General features: G+C 48.0%; 1 protein-coding gene across 7 annotated transcripts in view; it reads left to right on the forward strand.

The window, feature by feature from the left end:
• The first annotated feature begins 370 nt into the window (after positions 1-370).
• LOC101951586 (adhesion G protein-coupled receptor E3-like) overlaps positions 371-22,842 on the forward strand; it is a 48,179-nt gene continuing 25,707 nt past the window's right edge. For 3 of the 7 annotated variants that reach the window (XM_065576098.1, XM_065576103.1, XM_065576104.1), the window contains exons 1-4: positions 372-566; positions 13,222-13,316; positions 21,214-21,270; positions 22,349-22,504. In XM_065576098.1, coding sequence (XP_065432170.1) covers positions 13,286-13,316; positions 21,214-21,270; positions 22,349-22,504 — 244 coding nt within the window. In that variant the 5' untranslated portion in view covers positions 372-566; positions 13,222-13,285. Of the gene's footprint in view, positions 572-615; positions 1,639-13,221; positions 13,317-21,213; positions 21,271-22,348; positions 22,505-22,842 lie in introns of those variants that run through there. The other 4 variants (XM_065576100.1, XM_065576101.1, XM_065576102.1 and 1 more) reach the window with 4 other exon arrangements.

Here is a 22,842-nt window from a genome sequence, read left to right on the forward strand (position 1 = left end):
TGCCTTTCCGGGGGAACGGATGCCTGTGGTCACACTTCCCATTTTCACAATTGTCAGGTCAGGGACCTTGGCCCAACCATTTCCTCTCCATGTCAGTACAGAATCATAGTGTTGTTGGGATATGTATCATTGAGGCCTGGTATGAATGACGCAACCGAAGCACAGACTTAGGTCAAGGACTATTAAAACTCTTTGTGCAAAAACAGTCTTACGTTCCAAGAAAAATATAGAAAATCATCAGATAAGGAAATAACACCAGCTGGACTGATATAAAATTGTATAAGAATTGCAGGAAATGGCATGCCTTTGGTCATGGAGGCCTGCCCAGGATTATTTCTCTGGAATTTTGCGGGTAGAAGGCCTAGTAAACAAAGGCAAAGAACCCATGACGCGACTGAATGGACCATAAATGGATGCCTGTGATTTCTGCAAGTCGGAGTTGTTTATTGATCCAGAGTCCCGTGTGGATATAGATGTGGCTTTGCCGGCTCCCCGCATCTTATGATCCTATCCTGATGGAAGGAAACTAGACTGGCAACTGGGACCATTCTCACCTTTGGACTCTGGTATAGTATGTTTTGGGTGTGAATGTGAAGTGAGCGAGGTTTGTTTTGTAATCCATAAAGAGTATTTAGAGTATTATATACCAACACTGTGTCCAGTATCTGCTTGCTCCCCATCCCGTAGGGAGACCTCTATTGTGGGTCTAACAAGTGGTGGAGAATAATAATAATGCGGAGTGGGGGGATTTATTAAGTAGTGCTGGATTTCGAGATGGGGTCTTACAGTATTGGGGGAGTCCTTATTTAAGACTAATAAGGGTGACTCCTTTTTGTGAAATTTGTAAGAAATTTGTGAGGAAAAAAAATGTGTGGGGAGATACCGCGTGCTATTAGTGTAATGATGTTTAAAACACTGTTTAAGAAATGAAGTAAAGGGGGGGAAGAAGAAACCCAGTGGACCAAAGTTAAAGTCCCTTCTCTGTTAGAGAAGGAGATTAATGCATTTGGGACATGCACTTGGATGAAAGGTGCAGTGGAACCGGATGTAACATTTGATACCTTAGAAAACAGATTTGAGAAAGATGTACAGATGTACAAGCCGAATGCAAGTAAAAAGCAAACTGCCGTAGTATGGCTGTTGTGGCAAGCTGTAAAAAGGTAATTGCATGTAAGGGGGAAATACATGCAGAGTTGCAAACATTACAAGAGAATTTTAAAACTTGCCAGGAAAATTTGGAGTGGGAAGTGAGGCAGGCACAGATAATGCAAACTCAGTTAGAACCAATGGGGAAACAAAATAGGGAACTGGAGAAAAGAATGATGGATTGGGAAAAGATTAAAGCAGACAAAGATAAATTAGATCATCAAGTGGTAGGAATGAAACAGTTATTTTGAGATTTGACTAATGGAAAGGAAGAGGAGATCACAAGCGTTTCTCACAGTTGGTGCCAGAAAACTATAGCAGGACTGAAAAAGCAAGTGAAAATACAGGAGCTGCAAGTTGCGGATGTGTGTCAAAAAGAGAGAGATTTGGATTCGGATTTGGATTCTAATGATATTTGGTATGCAGAGGATCTGCGAGGCGGTTATGAGAAAAGGGAACCAACCGTCGAGAGGGGCTTTATACTAAATTGAGGTAAGAGATTAGACAGGCAGCAGATCAAATGAAAAATGTTTTGGACAGGCAGCCAGAAGCACATCAACTGATACCATGATTTATTATGCTGTTAGGGAAAGATAAAGATTAAAGACCCATGAAGATGTTATCCAGTGCAGATCACATGGAGCCTGGAGATTCACCCAGGGATTACCTGTTAAGGAGAATACCATTGAGATTCTTGGCTGGAGAAATACAACCAGTGACTAATCCCAGGGCGGAGGTCACCAGACATGTCACACCTGATTTTTTGATGGCAGTTGATTTGACTCAGGGAATTATGGAATGATACGTTTGAAGGATTGGACAGAAATTTATTAGTGATGTCTACTAATTTGGTGAACCAAGCAGCCCAGGATGAGGGGTTAACTGTTAAGGATGCATTGCAGCACTGGATAGTATGCCAACAATTGATGAAAGGTGGAAGCCAGGTCAAAGGACTGAAACCCAGAGTACCTTTTGTTGAAGCAATAACATATTTAGATGAGAGTGTTCATAGATCAAGATACCGTGAGAGAGGAAAAGGCCGTGGTAGAGGACAAAACACCCCACCCCAAGAAGGTAGAGGGTGGAATAATCAAATGAGCCCCAGAAGGGAGTAGATGTGATTCAGAATATCGCTTGGAGGTATTGAAATTGAGGGGAGTAGATATGGATAAGTGGGATGGGAGACGTGCTGATGAATTGATGAAAGAAATGCAAAGGATGGAAGAAGAAATGTTTAAGGAGCAGAAAAAGGTTGCAGCTATGCAAACTGAGGGTTCAGAGAACCCTGGTCTATAGGGAAGCCCTGATGATGGGTCCTCAAGAGTGGGAGATGGTAACTAGATTAAGATGGGATTCAAATGGAAGGCCTAGGACAACTGTCACTGTGGAGATAATGAACCCAACGATGCCCTATTGGATCCTAGAATCATAGAATATCAGGGTTGTAAGGGACCTCAGGAGGTATCTAGTCCAACCCCCTGCTCAAAGCAGGACCAATCCCCAACTAAATCATCCCAGCCAGGGCTTTGTCAAGCCGGGCCTTAAAAACCTCTAAGGAAGGAGATTCTACCATCTTCCCAGGTAACCCATTCCAGTGCTTCACCACCCTCCTAGTGATTTTTTTTCCCTAATATCCAGTCGTGGATAGTGGGGCATGTGTAAATATTGTAACTATAAGTTGTGATTTGACTCAATATGTGTCCGAGATTATTACAGCAGCCTCCTTTATTGGGCAATGAGTGACAGGAACAATGGATCATTCAGCAGAAATAGCTATACCCAGAGAGAGAGTGGGGGATTTTTGTTGGAAAGAACAAATGCTTCAGATAGATCAGGTGGCTGAGCCAGTAATACAGGGGACTCCTTTTTCGAAGAGGAATCAGTTAGTTTGGGATTTAACCAATGGAGTTCTGTGGCATGTGCCCGGCTGGATGGAAAGCGTCCTGACAGCAGGGACATTCCAAGAATATGTGTTGCAGAAGCAGTGGAGGAGATTATACTAGATCAATGGGATATGTGGGTAAAGGAGTTTCCCAATGTATGGATTAAGGAAAAAGCAGAATGTGGTAAAATGGAAGCATGTGTTAAAATCGTGGGGCACGAAGTGCCACCGCAGAGACAATATAAATACCCTGTGCAAGCAGAGGCAGGAATTGAGAAAATAATTGAATCATTAGAAGAGGGGTGGCTAACCTGAGCCTGAGAAGGAGCCAGAATTTACCAATGTGCATTGCCAAAGAGCCACAGTAATACGTCAGCAGCCCCACATCTGCTCTCTCCCCCCCAGTGCCTCCTGCCCACCGGCAGCCTCACCAATCAGTGACTCCCCCTCCCTCCCTGTACCTCCCAATCAGCTGTTTTGTGGCGTGCAGGAGGTTCTGGAGGGGAAGGGGAAGGCGTGAGGGCACGGCAGGCTCAGGGGAGAGGGCGGGAAGGAGTGGAGTGGGGGCAGAGCCAGGGATTGAACATTGAGCCCCTCCCCGGCACATTGGAAAGTTGGCACCTGTAGCTCCAGCCCTGGAGTCGGTGCCTAGACAAGGAGCCGTATATTAATTTCTGAAGAGCCGCGTGTGGCTCCAGAGCCACAGATTGGCCAACCCTGCATTAGAACAACAGGGAATGATTGAAAAGGGGAATTCTGCATACAATAGCCCAATTTGGCCCCTATTAATAGCCTCAGGAGATTGGAGATTGACAGTGGATTTTAGACAAATTAATAAAGCTACCCCCGCATGGCACCAATAGTAGCAGATCTACCTCACGTAATGGCAAGAATACAGGGGGCCCCTAGATTTGGCAAATTGTTTTTTCACTATCCCATTGCATCCCCATTTTTGGGCCTGCTTTGCGTTTACTTTTAAGGGACAACAGTACTTATTTAAAATAATTCCCTGTTGCCTACACTGCACTCCGGCTATTGCGTACCAATATGTGGTGCAAATGCTGGATCAATTATCCAAAGAGGATCAGGAGAATGTCACCTCATATGTAGACGACATATTAGTGTGGGGAGACACTGAAGAGGAGGTGACTGAGCGGACTAGAAAAGTGTTGAGACTCATCCAGGAAACGGGTTTCAAGGCTAATAAAGAGAAAGCCCAACTAGTGCAGAGGAGAGTGAATTTTTGGGGGTGACCCTAGAGGAACAAGGAATTCAGGTAGATCAACAAAAAGTGAAATCACTAATGAATTTACCAAGGCCAGAGGAGTCTCACGCATTGAGGGTGATGTTAGGAGGGTGTGACGTTATTGATTTGAACTGGGACCATATAGAACATGGTTGCAACCAAAGTCCTGTAGTGGCACTAAATCTTGTATAAAGGGGGTCAAATGAAGTGTCTAAGACAAGGTTATGGTTGGCAGTTTTTGATTATGCTGTCTATATGTGCGTATCAATTTTGTAGTTGAAGTTATAAATATTGACTCTGTACTGTCTGTATTTCAAACTTATGCTATGCTTCTGGGAAACTTCCCAGACAAGTTGGTGTTAGCTCTGCCTAGCCTGCTTGATGGCCCATTAAGGACCATCAGCTATACAATTGACCCGTTGAGAGGAGGCAAATACACCTTGGAACTCAGCAAAGTATGCAGGGACTGGCCCATGTGACTCCAGACTCCATTTTGCTGTAATTTTCCACAGTAAGGACAAAGAAATGTTCTTACACCTGGAGGAGACTATAAAAGGCTGATGCAACTCCTCCATCTTGTCTTCAATCCTGCTTCTTACCTCTGGAGGGACTTTGCTACAAACAGAAGCTCTGAACAAAGGACTGATGACCCATCCCAGCTGGGGATGTACTCCAGAGACTTGATTTGAACCTGCAGTTTATGCTATCACTGCTACAAGCCTGATCCAAGAACTTTGCCAGTACTGTATGTAATTGATTCCATTTAACCAATTCTAGCTCTCATTTATATCTTTTTCCTTTTATGAATAAACCTTTAGATTTTAGATTCTAAAGGATTGGCAACAGCGTGATTTGTAGGTAAGATCTGATTTGTATATTGACCTGGGTCTGGGGCTTGGTCCTTTGGGATCAGGAGAACCTTTTTTCTTTTACTGGGGTATTGGTTTTCATAACCATTTGTCCCCATAACGAGTGGCACTGGTGGTGATACCGGGAAACTGGAGTGTCTAAGTAAATTGCTTGTGTGACTTGTGGTTAGCCAGTGGGGTAAGACCAAAGTCTTTGTCTGGCTGGTTTGGTTTGCCTTCAGAGGGTTTAACTATTTAAGGAAACACATCTGGAATTTTACCTCTATAACTGGACACTTCTGGTGTTTACTAAAAAAGAAAGTAGAATGGGAGTGGGGGTCTGAACAAGAAAAAAGTTTCTGTAATTTAAAACAAGCCTTGATGCCAACTCCAACATTGAAATTCCCAGAGATATGCAAGCCATTTGTGAGTAAGTTGGCAGCAACCCAACAAAGTCTAGTTGCGATATTGATGCTGGAAACTGACAGGAAGTTAATACCGGTAGCATACGAGTCTAGAAGATTAACCCCTAAGGAGCAGCAGTTTTGAATCTGTGAAAGAGAATGTTTAGCTGCTGTGTGGGCCATTGAAGTTTTTGCTTTGACTACTGGCACAGCCCCTATTATAATACAAACAACTCACTCTCCCCTGAAGTATATTTTATCAGGGAAAGTGCAGGGGAAAGGAGTATCAAATACCAGGATAGCCCAATGGACCTTGATGTTAACTAGCAGAGATGTTACTTATGAGAATAACAAACCAGCAGTGATGTTACCATATGCCCTTCTGATGGAAGGAGAGGAGCATGAATGCCCACTTCCAGAAACTAAACCGAAGTTACTTGAAGAAGCACCCCCAGTGGATGAAGTGTTAAGCCTTGAAGAAAAAGAGGTTTGCTTTACAGATGGTGGTTCATACCATGAGAACTCTAAGAAATATACGGGATATGCAGCTGTACAAATTGATGGGGAAACTATTTCTGGTTCTATGAGTATGACTTCAGCTCAGGGAGCAGAGGTCAGAGGTCTTGGTGATCTGCGTAAGCAGAAAAATAATGTTGCTGACTGTCTTTATGTCTATATGGATTCAGATTTTGTGGTACAAGGACTCTGATACTGGATTGGGATTTGGAAAAAGAATCCTTGGAAAACAGCTGAGAGGAAAAAATTGGTCCAAAAGGAGGATTGGAAATGTATCTATGATTGGTTGAAAAAACACCCAGGAAAATTGAGAGTAAGACATATTAAAGGTCATCAAAAACAAGAAGGGAATGAAACATATTGTTATGATAAAGCGGATGCTTTAGCTAAATTAGCAGCAAAGGAACCTTTGGGAGTTACTACAGCTCAAGCCATAAAAGAGGAGGTTAAACCTGAGGAAAGATGGGGAAACTGGACTATACAAGGTGGATAGGTGGTGAATAAGAAAACAGGAGAGGTAAAGTGGGTACCTGACAAACATCAAAGAGAAGAGATTATTAACCTGTGTCACTCTATGGCCCACCAAGGAATAGAGAATACTCTCTTTAAGGTAAAACAAATTGGAACATGTCCTAAGGTACGAAAGGACGTGGAAAACTTAGTTAAAAACTGCATAAGGTGTGCAGCAGATGAGAATAGATCACCGAATTCGGGATCCTTGTTGCACCAAAGAATTGTGGGGCCATGGAGTAGACTACAGGTTGATTTCATTGATAAATTGCCTAAGACCCAAAGGGGGAGTCAGTATTTATTAGTGATAGTAGCTTCCTTTTCTGAATGGGTGGAGGCCATTCCCACCAAAAGTCATACTGCAGAGACCACTTGTGCGAAGTAGTGTTTAGTAGATATGGAACTCCAAAAGTAATTGATTCAGATAATGGGCCACATTTTGTAGGAGAAGTAATTAAACGTTTATTAAAAGCTTTAGGAATAAAGCAACAACGACATATCCCCTATCATCCTCAATCGTCAGGGACAGTAGAAAGGATGAATCAAACTATTAAACAAGCTCTCCACAAAGTAGTGCAAGAAACTGGCAAAGATTGGGATGACAAATTGCCAATAGCGTGGCAGCCGTCTGAAGTAGCGATCGGTTGGGTACTGGCTACCAGCCTATCAAATTCTGCTTGGAAGGCCTATGAGAGTGTGGAGCCCTTTATTGTACCCAGAAGAAGGAGGAAAAGAAGAAGAGGAGGCATCTGTTGGGATATGTTAGGTTAAGTAAAGACCTGGGAAGCTGCTGGAGTGCTGAGATGGCATTAGGGAATAAGGGCACAGGCAAGGAATATTAATCCATTTGATAAATAAGTGGCCATCCTTTTCCCTTCCCTTTTGCTTGTTAAGAATTGATAAGCATTGCAGCTGCATAAGGAATGTAGTTGGCTAAAGAATACCCTCAGGGCTATCCCTACCTATACGCAAAATACGCAGCTGCTTGGGCACCAGGAAATTTGGGGCACCAAATTTCCTGGTGCCCTATGCAGCTGCACGTCACTGCTCTGTCTCGTCCCCATGCCCCCCACTGCTCTGCCCCAGCGCCGCCCCCATCCCAACCCTTCCCCACCAGACCTGTTCTGTCCTTCCGATATATTTTGTACCCTGATATTACTGTGTCCCATGGATTATCCTCATTCCACCAAGTTTCTGTGATGACTATTATATCCATAACCTCATTTAATACAACACACTCTAGTTCACCTATCTTATTATTTAGACTCCTGGCATTGTCACTTTTTAGCTGTCTGCCATGACATGATGTAATTGAATGGGACTTTTTTTTCATTTGACTGTTTCTCATCAGAGCCTACTCGTATTTTATCATCTTCCATCTCTTCTTATTACTAGGACATAGATAATCTGCATTAATAGATCCTCCCCTAAGGGATGTTTCTGTCTGAACCAGCACATGTCAGCTTTCCCTCAGCCCTTAATTTAAAAACTGTTCTATGAACTCTTTAATTTTAAGTGCCAGCAATCCAATTCCATTTTGGTTTAGATTGAGCCTATCCTTCCTGTATAGACTCCCCCTTTCCCAAAAGGTTCCCCAGTTCCTAATAAATCTAACCCCCTCCTCCCTACGCCATCGTCTCATCCATGCATTGAGACCCTGCAGTTCGGCCTGTCTAACTGGCCATACGCGTGGAACTGGAAGCATTTCAAAGAATGCTACCATAGAGGTCCTAGACTTCAATCTTTTACCTAGCAGCCTAAATTTGGCCTCCAGGACCTCTCTCCCATCCTTCCCTATGTCATTGGTGCCTACATGTACCATGACCACCGGTTTCTCTCCATCATTACACATAAGCCTATCTAGATCAGTGGTTCTCAAACTTTTGTACTAGTGACCCCTTTCACATAGCAAGCCTCTGAGTGCGACCACCCCCTTATAAATTAAAAATGCGTTTTTATATATTTAACACCATTATAAATTCTGGAGACAAAGCTGCATTTGGGGTGGAGCTTGACAGCCAGCGACCTCCCCATGTAATAACCTCGCAATCCTCTGAGGAGTCCCAACCCCCAGTTTGAGAACCCCTGATCTAGATATCTTGAGAGATCCGCAACCTTCGCACCAGACAGGGAAGTCACCATGCAGTTCTCCTGGTCATCACAAACACAGATAATTATGTTTCTAATGATTGAATCCCCCTTACTATTACCTGCTTCTTCCTAATAACTGGAGATCGCTCCCATGGAGAGGTATCCTCGGTGTAAGAGGATACCATGGCATCCTCTGGAAGGAGGGTCCCAACTATGGGATCGTTTCCCTCTGATCTAGTTTGATGTTCTCCTTCCCTGAGACTTTCATCCTCCTCAGTAACACAGAGGCTGTTGGACCGGGGGTGAGACCGTTCTATCGTGTCCCTGGAATCCTCCAACAGCCTAAGGACCCCAATAAACAGACAGCTGCATACAAATGGCTGAGATTCTTGTCAGACCAAAGTGAGTATTTCCCCATGACCAATGTGTAAATCTAATCTCATTGCTTTGTTTCCATTGCTCGGTTGCTTGGGAGCCGACTAGAGCATTTATCCAGATTTGAAACTCTTGGGAAATTTCAGGTTGAAATGTAATTAACCAGCTTTGGCCCCCATTCTCTGCTGTGCCCCACCTGGGAATGGGGCCCTCAGGGAACCTCATTGGCAGGTACTACACCAGCCTTGTTGGGGGCTGGAGCAGCCTGCTGGGGGGGCTGATTTAAACCTCAACAGCTGATAATGGTCCCTACAGTCCGTCCCTGCCCTGCCTCCTATGCTGGAGCTGTAGGAGAGGCTGGGTCGGGGGCTAGGTACACTCAGCACACCCTCCTGGGGCCTCCCCTCGCTCGGGGACATGCAGTCAGTGTCTGTACAAAGGGAGCTGAGTGGGTCAGAGGCTCAGACCGTCAGGGCATATTGCAAATAGCACAGTTGCTATTCCCTGTTCACTCTCACTGGCTGTAAGAGGATCTGTGCAAGGAAACCGTATGGATGGAGGCCAGGCTGCACAAACGTCACTGGGTGATTGGAGGCTGGGTGCTCAAAACCTGATTGATGGGGGGCGCAGATTCACCCAAGACTGATTGTGGGTGTGGGAGAGTAAAATCTTCTTTGTTCAGGGCTGTTTTTGTACCAGGGTGTCTCCTCCAGCAGAGAAGAGCTCGTGCAGCTGCTGGATCAAACATTCTCCATCAACAGCTGTTCTTCTCCCCCTCCCCCACTGCAACCTCCAGCGAAACATGAAAAACACTGAGGAAATGAAACACACAAAGGAAAGGAAATAAAAAGTTCAGCCAGCGACCAGCACATGCCCTCAACGTCTCCACTGCAGGCAGGCTGCACTGTCACCCTCGCTACTGCGCCACACACTGCAAGCTTAGCGCTGCCCCCCAGGAACACCAGCCTTTCCTCAGCCGTGTGCGCTCAGCCCTTCGCCAAGTGACTCTGCCAACAGCATCAGCTACTGCCCCAAACAGCCACAGCCACTAGAGGTGGGGAAGAACTGAGCTGGGGAGGGGAGCAGAGGTCAGGTCGCAGGTCGCAGTCTGTGGCGTATGGGGATGTGTAACTCAGCCAGGGGTAAGCAGGGAGCCTCACTAGCTCTTGGTGTCTGGGATTTGCCTCCCACCTTGGCTTGGTAGTCTGGTTCCAGCAGCCTCCGCACTGAGTCTGAGCTTAATTTCCTCAGTGTAGATGAAGGGTCATTTCTGACGAGCTTCCTCATTCTTGATAAACTCCCCATTTCTAATCCATGGGCTAGTTTTCTGCATGACTCCACCCGTGAGCAGGTGGCTGTTCATAATATAAGGCCGGATCCTCAGTTGGTGTAAATGGGGGTGTGGACTCCTTTGGACCGATGCCGATTTGCACCAGTTGGGGATCTGGGAATATCTGTAGTTCTGCACTGGTAACTTGTGTTTGTGAATCTAACCCTTAAGGGCACTGCTCAGAACAGCTTTGCCGATGCTCATTCAGGCAGGGACAGCTGAGTTTACGCTCGTCTTCAGGAAGGCACTCGAATGAGGAAGCTTTGGAGAATGAAGTCTTCATTGGCTGGACAACATAATGGGGCCCCAGTTCATGACTCCAGCACACATCCCATCATAGACTCTGCGGGCCAATAGCAAACAGGAGAACAAAGAAATTTTTTAGCCACAGGGAACGTGTTGTTCTAATGGAGACAGAGGAGGAAATAAGGCAGGTGAACCATACCCCACTGCTCACCACAATCCAGACAGGACAGAGCGAACCACCAGGAAACACCTGACAAAGGGGAATTCACTGAGCAGAAACTGACTTTATATGGGTAAAACCCACATGTGTGTGCAGTGTTTTTTCTCAGTGGAAGGTTGATCTATTTGGAGGAAGCATGTTTGTGACGCTGATTGGACCAGAGCTGTTCCTCTAGGAGGGGGCCACAAGAAAAAGGGATGTGGTAAGACCCACACATGAGAGTGATCATAGGAGGAGGAGCTTGAATATATTTCTTTTCCTCTATTTACCTTGAGCTTATGGACACCTGGATAGGAGGACTAGAGAGCCCCAAGTCCTGAGGAGTCACTCTGTTGAAGACTTGGCCGTATGCCACCATCGACAAGGACCATCTGTCAGGAATCAGGGACTGCAGCAGAACCAATCTCCAGGCAACCTGTTTTTGCCTGCTAGATCCTGCTCTGACCAGTAGACCCAACACCCACGTCCCACTCTCTAACAACATCAAGCATGGATAGTCATTAGTTGCCTCTTTCATCTTCTTCCTGTGTTAACCCTGTTACTATGGCAACACCTGGAACAGGACTGATGTTCTGTCTGCGTCTCCAAGACAACAGCTGCAGACGAGCTATAATCACAGCTGAGACTTGGACAGCACCATCTCACGCATAGGGAGCCGCACTGTGAGCTGGATGAAGATCTGTTCTTCTGTTTGGTTTTTGTTAAGAAGAGCTACTGCTCAGAAAGTGACTTAGGCATTATAGCCGCACCACCTTAGATGACTACTTACAGCAAGACTCATGAACAACCCCAGGCCACTGACATCTCTGGCCATTATGTTAGCAACCAACCACTCAGTATGGGCACCTCTTAAATTTTACTGAATGCAGGATTAAAAAAGTTAGTTGTGACCAGATACTTCACACCAGTTAATTTTAACGAGAAGGAAGGAACACTGCCCAGAATATGGAAATAACAGAAAAGTTAACAGATGAAGAATATTTAGCTAAGTTAGATCTCAGCAACTCGTCAGGGCCTGATGAAATTCACCCTAGAGTATGTAAGAAACTAGCTGAAGCAATCTCTGAAGCATTAACAATTATCTTCCAGAACTCAAGGAGGATGGATGAGGTTCGTAACAAGGGCAAACTTCAAAAAAAGGTAAAAAGGAGCTCTTAGGGAAGTATAGACCACACAGCCTAACTTCAATACCCAGAAAGATACTGGAACAAATGATTAAACTACCAATTTATTAAAACCTAGAGGATAATAGGTGATAAGGAATAACCAACATGGATTTGTCAAAAACAAGTCATGAGAAACAAACATAATTTCCTTCTTTGATTGGGTACCCAGTCTAGTGGATGTGGGGAAGAGGTGGAAGTGACGTATCTTGAATTTAGTGAGTCTTTTGACACAGTCCCACATGACATTTTCCTACTCAAACTAAGGAAATATGGAGTAGATGAAACTACCACAAGGAGGATGCAAATAGGTGGAAGTTCTTACTCACAGGGGAGGGATGGGGACTCACTGTTTTGGCAGCAGCACTGTAGAAAAGAGCATGAGGTTTCTGATGGACCACAAATGGAATGTAAGTCTACAGTGTGATGCTCTTGAAAAAAGGAAAATGTCATTCTGGGATATATTAACAGGAGTGGGGTGGGTCAGAGATGGGAGGTGACTGTTCTCCTCTATTCAGAGCGGGAGAGCCGTGTCCAGGTTCGGGTGCTGCACTTCAAGAAGGATGAAGACAAATTTTACAGGGTCCAGAGGTGACCAACAGAAATGACAGAGGTTTAGAAAACATGACCTGTGAGGAAAGGTTGAAAGAATTGGGCATGTTTTGTCCAGACAAGAGATGGCTGAGAGGAGACATAACAATCTGCAAATATGCAAAAGGTTGTTATAAAGAGGACTGTCATTAATTGGTGATCATGTCCACAAGGGTAGGACAATATGGAATGGGCTTAGTTAGCAGCAAGGGAGATTTAGGTTAGATATTTATAAAAACTTTCTAACTCTAAGGATGGTTCAGCACAGGAACAGGTGACCTAGGGAGGCTGTGGAATCGCTGTTATTGGGAGTTTTAAGGACAGGTTGGAAAAACACCTGCCAGGGATAGTCTAGGTGCACTTGGTCCTGCTTCAATGCACGGGGATGGATTGTTTGACCTTCTGAGGTCCCTTCAACTCCACATTTCTGCGATTCTGTGAAGTGATGCTAGGCCCTCTGCCCTGTGGTCAGTTTCCCCCATAGGTACTCAGCAAAGTAAATGCTTATGGGTGTGGGAGAAGTGGTAGGGCAGAAGGAAGGAGAGCAGGGCATGCTGAGAAGACGGTGCTTTCCTGTGTGTAGTGCTGTTGGTTGATATAATATAATGCAAGAGGACATGAGTCGACTCCACTTCTTGTCTAATTTCTCCAAGATAAGGAGGCTGCAAAGCTCAGAATCCTCAGAACTCGACCTGCCCTGATAGCATCTGAGCCACCATGGGAACCCGAGGAGACGTGTATGCATTGGGTGAGTGGAACAAAGTCCATGCGCTGAACTCAGATAGGGTAAGGAGAGTTTGCACTGGGGCTAGAAGGTGAATGTTTCAGCTCGAGAAGATATAATCATGCTAGCTCTCATCTAGCTAGAAACAGAAGTGTTGCCATGGGGGAAGAGGGGTTGGCCACCCTGAGTGCATACCTGTGCTCTTGGACGGGATCATAGTCGGGGCAGGGAGCCTCTCCTGTTACTTGCCCAAATGCAGCCACGCTTCTACTTTTAGCATGCCAGCTGGGTCAGAGCAAGCCTGGGTATGTCTCTTTGAGCTAGAATTTACACCTAGGCCTACGCTACATTGGTGTCACGTGCAATTTCCTCTGCTCCCTCCAATGCTCACGTTGCACCAGCTGAGACTCCCTCCAGACTCACTGAAACGCCCTTAGATTTACTGGGCCAGATTCCCGGGGCTGGCTGTGATGGGCTCATCTGAGATGAGCTCACTAGGAGACCAGAGCATGGAGGGGTCCCAGCTGGCTTTCCACCACTTTCACAGCTACTGAATCCCAGGGGATAACTGCGGAGCAGTCTGGTCCCTGGAAGCAGAGCAACCCAAAACCTTCCCTGGTTCATCCTCAACTGTCTGTAGCCCCAAGGGACCATTCCAGCAGCTGGCAATAGCCAGAGTGGAGGAGTACATTGGCCAGACCGCTCACCTCTGGGAATGCCCACTGTGCCTGGGGCTGTAACATAGAGCCAGTGCACCAGGGGAATTTCCAGGTAGCTGGTTGAGCCAGATTTCTGTAGGGGCACAAAGCTGGGGTTCCGAAATATTACTACAGTAATAATAGTTCTTAATGAAAGAATTGACTTCATTGGATTTACACCAGAATCACAATGGGGTAAATAAGCAAAATTTGGTCCATAGATGGGGCTAGTAGACATCTCTCTCTCTCTCTTTCTCTGTTGCTCATCTCTGTGTATAACATTTTTAAAATATATGTTTAGTTTTTATTTCTCTCAAGTATTTCTCCTCCTTGTCCTGTTCCCCCCTCTACCACCAGGGAGCACTCAAGTGTCAACTGTGAAGTTCCCAGGCTGGCAGAACATAATGCTGTATGTGCCACGTTTGTGCCCATCATGAGAATCCCACACAGAATGAGTCTATGCCATTAAGCCTACCCAAGATCGACAGCTCTCAAAGGGGTTATCGGCATTGTAATGAGGGGTGGGGTCATTGGATCTGGGTTATTAGGCCTAGTTGAATTTTTAGGTGGGGGTTAAATCTATTTCTGAAGTGTTCGCCAACATGATTCACATTACATATATTAATATGGATAATATGTGCTTAATGCATATAACATTATATTATATATACACGTCTAGCAGTTACATGGCCTGGAATGGTGGCCTGTGTCTTTCTATAGTCTTATTCACCTATGCTAAGTATCCCATAACACCTTGCATTAGCCAGGAAAACTGTCAGGATCAGCAAATATGGGTGTTCTACTGTAGTAACAGGCAGGAAGTTACTCTCACTGAAATGACCCAAAGATAAGGACAATACATATGGGACAAGCCTAGGAGGTGATGTCATACTCTTTGTACCTGGAATTCGTGTGTCCAAAACAAAGATCTAAGGGGTTGTGACATTCCCCTCTGGTGTTATCCAGACCGGTGATCTGCTAGGTCACTCCAATCCTTAACTCTGGGAGCCAGCCTTACCCCGCTCTGCTGTGAGAACCTCCATTCCTGGGCTGTTCACGCACAGCCTCTGGCATGTAAGCTGTTCCTTGGATTGTGCACTAGCCAATACTGAATGACACTAGCCAATATCTCTAGTCCCAGACATAACCCTAGGAACCTCCCTCTTGCGGTGTCCAGTTATGCCTGCTGGTCTCTGCAAGCTTATATGAGTTTGTTAATTTAACAAAGAAATTGATATGTACCAGGCTTGTTACCCAAGGGGAGTCTCTGACCCGCTTCAAACCAAACACACTGCTCCAGGTAGAATAAACAAACAGATTTATTAACTATAAGGGTAGATTTTAAGTGATTATAAGTCAAAGCAGAACAAGTCAGATTTGGTCAAATGATATAAAAGCAAAATTCATTCTAAGCTGATCTTAACACTTTCAGTGCCCTTACAAACTTAGCTACTTCTCACCACAGGCTGGCTGATTGCCCTTCAGCCAGGCTCTCCCCTTTGATCAGCACTTCAGTCATGATCTCTGTAGGTGTAGGTGGAAGAGAGAGGAAGAGCATGGCAAACAACTCTCCTTTTTATCACGTTCTTTCTTCCATCTTGGCTTTCCCCCCCACCCCCCGCTCCCCTTCAGAGTCAGGTGAGCATTACCTCATCGCAGTCCCAAACTGACCAAAGAAAGGGGGGTGACTCACTCTAGAGTCCAACAGATCCGTTGTTGTTGCCTAGGCCAGTGTCCTTTGTTCCTGTAAGGCTGGGCTGGGTTTGTCCCATACATGCCCTGATGAGGTGTTAACTACCCCTCCACTTCTGGAGACTTTTTGCCTGGGCTTGCTTTAAGCCATGAGGACACATTTTCAGCCTCATAACTATATACATGAAATTACAACCAATAACATTACTATAACATTAGAATAACAACAATGCTCAGTACATCATGAGCCTTCGGAAGGACATCCAACATGACAAACTTTGCATTAGTGTCACATGGCCCAGGACCCCTGCTGGTGCTGGGGGGAGGGTTGGCAGGGCTGGCTGGAGGTGTCCCTTCAGCTCCTAGGGGGAGGGAAGGACAGGTGGGCTCCGTGCACTGCCCCTGCCATTAGCATTGGCTCCACAGCTTCTCTTGCCAGGGGTACAGCGCCACAGTGCCAGCGTAGACACCCTGGTCGATTACAGTGCTGTGATTGGCCTCCGGGAGGTGTCCCACAATCCCTGTTCTCACCTCTCTGATCATTGGTTTGAACTCTACTGCCCTGCTCTCAGGTGACCAACCGTCATCCTCACCCTGTAAATTCCTTTGGAATTTTGAAAGTCCACTTCCTGTCTGGTTTGTGACACGTGTAGTGGTCTCAGAGCATCTTTTCAGGTGGCCATGCCTGCTCCATGCACCAGGCAATCTCCTGCTTGGAGCAATGCCGAGCTTCTGGCCTTCATAAATATTTGGGGAGAGGAGGCTGTCCAGTCCCAGCTGCACTCCATCCATAGGAATTATGACATCTACAGACAGATTTCACGATGCATAACAGAAAGGGGCCATGATCAGGACACATTGCAGTGCAGGGTCAGAGTGAAGGAGCTGTGGAATACCAACCACAAGGTGGAGGAGGCAAACCACTGCTCTGGTGCTGCCCCCACGAGCTGCTGGTTCTACAAAGAACTGGACGCGATACTCGACGGCGACCCCACCTCCACTGCAAAGACCACTGTGGATACTTTGGTGGCTCACATGGCATTAGAAAGTGGACTGAGCCAGGAGGAGGAAATCTTGGATGAGGAGGTGGAGACGGAGTGGTAGCCAGAGGCAGAGGATGACTCAGAGGTCAGAGATGCATACAGCCAGGAGCTCTTCTCTACCCAGGTTCTTTGGCAGAGCTGCTTTGTTTCTTGCCCCATTAACGGTAACTTTCCCATGCCCTTGTGCTGTCACGGGGTGGCGGGGACCATTGCTGCACACAGACGAGCTGCATACGGGCCAGGGCAAAAGCTGCAGTCTTGGAGAAGACCCTCCCTTGATTCCCTGCTGACCCTCAGCAGCGAGATATCTTCCATAATGATCACATCCTGTGGAAAGTGTGGGGACAGAAATTATTATCAGGCCCTCCATACAGTGCTGACACTCTCCAAGAGCCACGTGCCCAGTGTACAGCAGGGTCTGAGAAGAGTGATTTACCCTGCCCAAGTGGTTACTCACCATTTTGGGGATCTTGTGGCTCACGTGTGCTTGTCTGGGGTCAGCCAGTTAGTGCCAGGTGTGTGAGTACTGGCTGTGTTTAAAGCACTGAATCAGTGCTCTCTGTGTTGCAAACAATCCTGCTTCTGTAAAACGTTGTGTTAAAACTTCACAGCGATGACCTTGGGAGCCCAGCCTCCCTCTTTGTTATCGGCGGCTGAACAGCTGCGCAGAATTAGAAAGCAGCCAAGAAGCACTAAGGAGGACTTTCTCTGTGATGTTATGATGCACTCTGCTGCCGACACACTCTTATCAACCTCCTGGCTCCAGTCTATACCTGCGGCATTCCACTCCTCCCCCCTCACAATCCAGCACTGTGGACTCTCACTATCCCCTGCACTCAGCACCCATCCCTCTGCAGTTTGGCCCTGCTGAAGTACAGTACCCGCTGCATGGTACTCCAAGTTGAAGGTTAGATATGATTCCTGGACATGAACAAATCTTTAGTCCTCCCAGGACCCCTCCTCCTCCTGGGACCTTCCCTTCCCCCACCCCCATCACTGCTGATGTTCTTTCTTTGACTCTCTCCTCTGGTTGTTGTTTTTCTTTAAATAAAAGAATTGTGTTGGTTTGCAAGCAATCTTTATTCTATTAATTGAAAGCAAAAAGGGCCCTGCAAAGCAACATAGAATTACGTTAAACCCACATATTGCATCGTCTGCACCAGTCGCCTTCTAGCATTACAAGCACTGCACTCCTGAGCATAGCAACACATCTTAGTGGCTTTCAGCTTCAAATTGCTGCCTCAAGGCATCCCTGAGCCTTATGGCTCCACGTTGCGCCCCTCTAATAGCCCTGGTCTCTGGCTGTTCAAGCGAAGCCTCCAGGCACTGAGCCTCTGCTATCCATCCCTAAGTGAAGTTTTCACCCTTCCCTTCACAAATATTATGGAACATACAGCATGTGGCTATAAGCATAGGAATATTGTCATGGGGCAGGTCCAGCTTCCTATAGAGGCAGCACCAGCGGGCTTTTAAATGGCCAAAAGGAATTCTGCACTTGCTCAGCCTGTTGTTGAACCACTCCTTGCTGCTGTCAAGTTGCCCTGTGTATGTCTTCATACGCCACAGCATTAAGGGGTAGGTAGGGTCTCCCAGGATCACAATGGGCATTTCAACTTCCCCTACAGTGATCTTCTGGTCTGGTAAGAAAGTCCCTGCTTGCAGCTTCGTGAACAGGCCAGTGTTCCGAAAGATGCGTGTGTCATGCACCTTTCCAGACCAGCCTGTGTCTGTGAAATGCCCACGGTGATCCACAAGCGCCTGGAGAACCATTGAGAAATACCCCTTGAGATTAATGTACTCAGTGACTAGGTAGTCTGGTGCCAGAACTGGAATAGTCATGCCGTCTATCGCCCCTCCATAGTTAGGGAAGCCCATTTGTGCAAAGCCATCCACAATGTCATACGCGTTGCCCAGAGTCATGGTCTTTTGGAGCAGGATGCGATTAATGGCCCTGCCAACTTCCATCAACACGAGTCGAACGGTCGACTTTCCCACTCTGAACTGGTTAGCGACCGAACGGTAGCAGTCTGGAGTAGCCAGCTTCCACAGTGCAATCACCACATGCTTCTCCAATGGAAGGGCAGGTTTAATTCTTGTTTCCTTGCGCCGCAGGGCTGAAGTGAGCTCATCACACAGTCCCATGACTGTGGCTTTCCTCATCCGAAAGTTCTGCAGTCACTGCTCATCATCCCAGATGTGCATCACGATATGATCCCAACATTCAGTGCATGTTTCCTGAGCCCCAAAGTGGCATTCCACTGTAGTCAGCACCTCCGTGAATGCCAGAAACAATCTCGTATCGTAGCTACTACGCGTGGCGAGATCAATGTCGCACTCCTCTTGCCTTGGTAGTTTAAGGAATAACTCCACTGCCACTTGTGACGTGTGGTCAGAGCGAGCAGCATACTGGTCAACAGTTCGGGATCCATTCCTGCAGCCTGAAGAAGCAGGGTGCACAAAACACAAACCATTAAAAGATGGCGCCAAATGCGGACAAAAGCACAGGGATTGCTGGGATGTGAAGCAATCCATCATGGGGTACTGGAACAGAATCCAGGATGACCCATGACCCCTTCCACCTTCCCACAACTCTGAGCGGCAGAAGAGAAAGAGGTGCTCTGTGGGATAGCTGCCCAGAGTGCACCGCTCCGAATACCGCTGCAAGTGCCGCAAGTGTGAACACGCTATTGTGCAGGCAGCTGACAGTGTGAACACACAACAGCGGTTTCCATCACGTGGAGTGGAACAGACGGGCTGTCCTCTCTCAAGCTCTGCGCTAGCTCCATCCCCAGCTATGGGCTGGATGCAGGAATCCCTCAGTCATTCTTTAGCCCATGCAGTGCGAGAGGCCGGATCAGCCTGCTCCCTTCCTGGCCTTAGAATCTCTGAATTAATGGCTCTGCCTTTGCTCCAAGGGGAACTGTGATGCCGTCATCTCCCCAGCTCCCTCATCCTCCATAGAGTCTCCCGGGAGGAGATCGACCGGAGCTGAATTTCAAAGAAGCGCCCCCTTTTTAGCTCCCTGATGAGGAAAGCAGAATGGGGTTCCACAGCCCGCTGTGCTTCCCTTTTTCACATCACTTCGGGCACTCGGCTCATGGGTCCTTTATCATCTGGTTCTTCGCACCGGTGTAATGCCTCTGGGCTGATACCTGAGTGAAAATCACATCAAAAGCAGCCTGTGTTGTCTTTTTCTGTTGTCATTGCATAGACACACTGGCTGACCTTGGTAAGTCATTACCCCTCCCCGTGCCTCAGTTTCCCCATCTGTAAAGTGGAGGGAATGCTCCTCCCTTTGCCTATTGCCATGAGCCTTTTGGGTCACAGACTGGCTCACTGTGTGGCTACATCTACACTACAGGGGGGGGTCGATTTAAGATACACAAATTCAGCTACGCGAATAGCGTAGCTGAATTTGACGTATCACAGCAGACTTACCCCGCTGTAGGGACGGCGGCAAAATCGACCTCTGCGGCTTCCTGTCGACGGCGCTTACTCCCACCTCCGCTGGTGAAGTAAGAGCGTCGATTCGGGGATCAATTGATCCCCGAGAGGTCGATTTCTACCCGCCGATTCAGGCGGGTAGTGTAGACCCAGCCTGTGTCTGTGCAGCGCCGAGCGTGATGTGGCCCTGATCTCAGTTGGCTCTGGGCAGCACCTGGCACAATGGCGGCCCTGATCTTGGTGGGCTCTGGGTGCCACCAGCACAATGGGCAGGACTGGATTTCCAATTATGCATGTGCCTACGGACACCGGCATTCTATGGGGCACCTAAAAATTTTGCCACTCTCAGGTTCCTGCAGGGGGCATGGCTGACTGAGGAGGAGACGGCCCCACAGAGGCATGCTGCTGGAGCGCTCCTCGCTCCACTCGGCAGACAGCGTCACCTCCCGGGGGGCCAGTGAGGGTGGGCCATGGGGCAGGGCTTGGGAGAGTGGGTCTCTGCAGGAGTTCATGGGGCAGCTCTGGGCAGAGGGGGTGGGGGGCACTGGGCAGTGGGCGGAGGGGTGCTGGGCGGCAAGGCACCTAAAACTTAAAAGTGGTGGGTTTACCCCACAACCCGTGGTGGTTAAGAGCTTCCGGGGTACACTGCCGCTCCCCGCTGCCTCCAGGCAGTGGGATCCCCAGAGCTCCAAGCTGGACGGGGGGACAACTGCTGAGCCCCTGTGCCTAGGGGTGCCCAAAGTGTAAATCTGGCATTGACAACGGGGGCTCCTGGGCTTTGTTGCTAATACACACAGTAAAAGACCCAGTTGTTCTGGCCAAACATCCAGTTCCCAACTGGAATCAGTTAAAAATATTAGCAGGGATCCCAGCTGGGGCTGATTTCCCAGAGCACCAGGTTTCTGCATTTTTAATTCCACCATTGGCAGGGCACCGACTGGCCCATTGGCCCAGGATTGGCAGGACGGGGGCGGCTGGGTGTGTGTGCAGCTGAGTGGTGGTTTCCATCTGCCCATGGTGCCTTACCCTGTCTCTGCCTTCCAGGGCTCTGCATCGCCCTGTGCCTGTGGGGCACCGTGGCCCAGAATAATGGCGTACAAGGTAAGGCTGACTCCTCCTGGCTAACCTTCTCCAGCGCTCCCGGCTGCCTGGAGTCTCTGGCCTCCGCCCCCTCCGGTCCCTTTCCCTTGTGGGAGGAGAGCAGAGTCAGGGGTCTGGCGAGCTGGGAGCAGCCCCTTGGTGTAGGTGTCTTGTGGTGGGTTTATAGAGTATGGTGGGTGCGTGCAGGGGAGAGGAGAAGTGGGGGGCGTTTGGGATCTGGACTCTGTACCCTGAGCCCAGTTCTGCTGCAAATCCCAAGGTGGGAGATGAAATAATTTATAAAATGAAAAAATCCCGTTTCCGGTTCAAAGGGAGTTTTTGGTTTGAAATTGACACTAATCAGAGTAATGACAACAGCAACAAAAAGGAGAAAAATTGATTGAGATCGAAAACATTTCATTTGAACCGATGCCCGGCTATCAGATGCTATCAGGGCAGGTCGAGTTCTGAGGATTCTGAGCTTTGCAGCCTCCTTATCTTGGAGAAATTAGACAGGAAGCCCAGTCGACTCATGTCCTGTTGCATTATATTGTATCAACCAACAGCACTGCACACAGGAAAGCACAGTCTTCTCAGCATGCCCTGCTCTCCTTCCTTCTGCCCTACCACTTCTCCCAGCCCCATAATAATTTACTTTGCTGAGTACCTATGGGGGAAACTAACCACAGTGCAGAGGGCCTAACACCATTTCACAGAATCACAGAAATGTGGAGTTGAAGGGACCTCAGAAGGTCAAACAATCCATCCCCATGCGCTGAGGCAGGTCCAAGTGCACCTAGACCATCCCTGGCAGGTGTTTATCCAACCTGTCCTTAAACCCCCAGTAACAGGGATTCACTTGAACCGACGCCCGGCTCTGGCGGCTCTGCCTGTCTGTGCCGGGGGCTCCCCGGGGAGCCAAGGCCCCTGTGCAGCCGAGGGCAGGTTGTTGCCAGGCGGTGGATGGCGTCGAAGCTGTTTGCCAGGCGCCCAGGGATGAGACTCAGCGAATGGGGCGTGTGAAAGCAGTTGATCCCACTGTGTGTGTCTGGGGGCGGGGGGTGGGGGGAGCTGCTCTGCACTGGCTGACCCTGCCCAGCTGTTCCCGCCCCTGCAGGTACCACTGAGGACTGCAACAGCCATGTGCTGTGCCCAGCAAACGCCAAGTGTGTGAACAACACCCACTGCACCTGCCTGGATGGATACCAGACACATGGGAATCGCTTCTTCACCGACACAACGGAGATCTGTGACGGTAATGGGGCTCCCACGTTGTCCTGGGGGGGCTGGGACAGAGCAGGGCATTAAGTGCCGGAGCAGCCAACTCCACTGACTGCAGGGCCTGTTGGGGGGGCTCAGCCCGGCTGGGGAATGAGGGGGGGCAGCAGCACGGGTGAGCGCCGCCCTCCTGGGGATCGAACCGGGGCCTCCAGAGTGAACAGCAGGAGCGACTGCAGCAGGAACCAGGAGGGTTGGGCTCTGTGGATTGGGCACAGGGTGGGGGGGCCCATCACACTGACCCGTCTGAATCCCAACCTGGGCCGTAATCAGCCCTTGGGTGTCCAGGGGCAGAAGGGCCCCACGGATCCCTGC

This window comes from Chrysemys picta, chromosome 22, assembly GCF_011386835.1.
Source record: "Chrysemys picta bellii isolate R12L10 chromosome 22, ASM1138683v2, whole genome shotgun sequence".
NCBI classification, from domain to species: domain Eukaryota; kingdom Metazoa; phylum Chordata; order Testudines; family Emydidae; genus Chrysemys; species Chrysemys picta.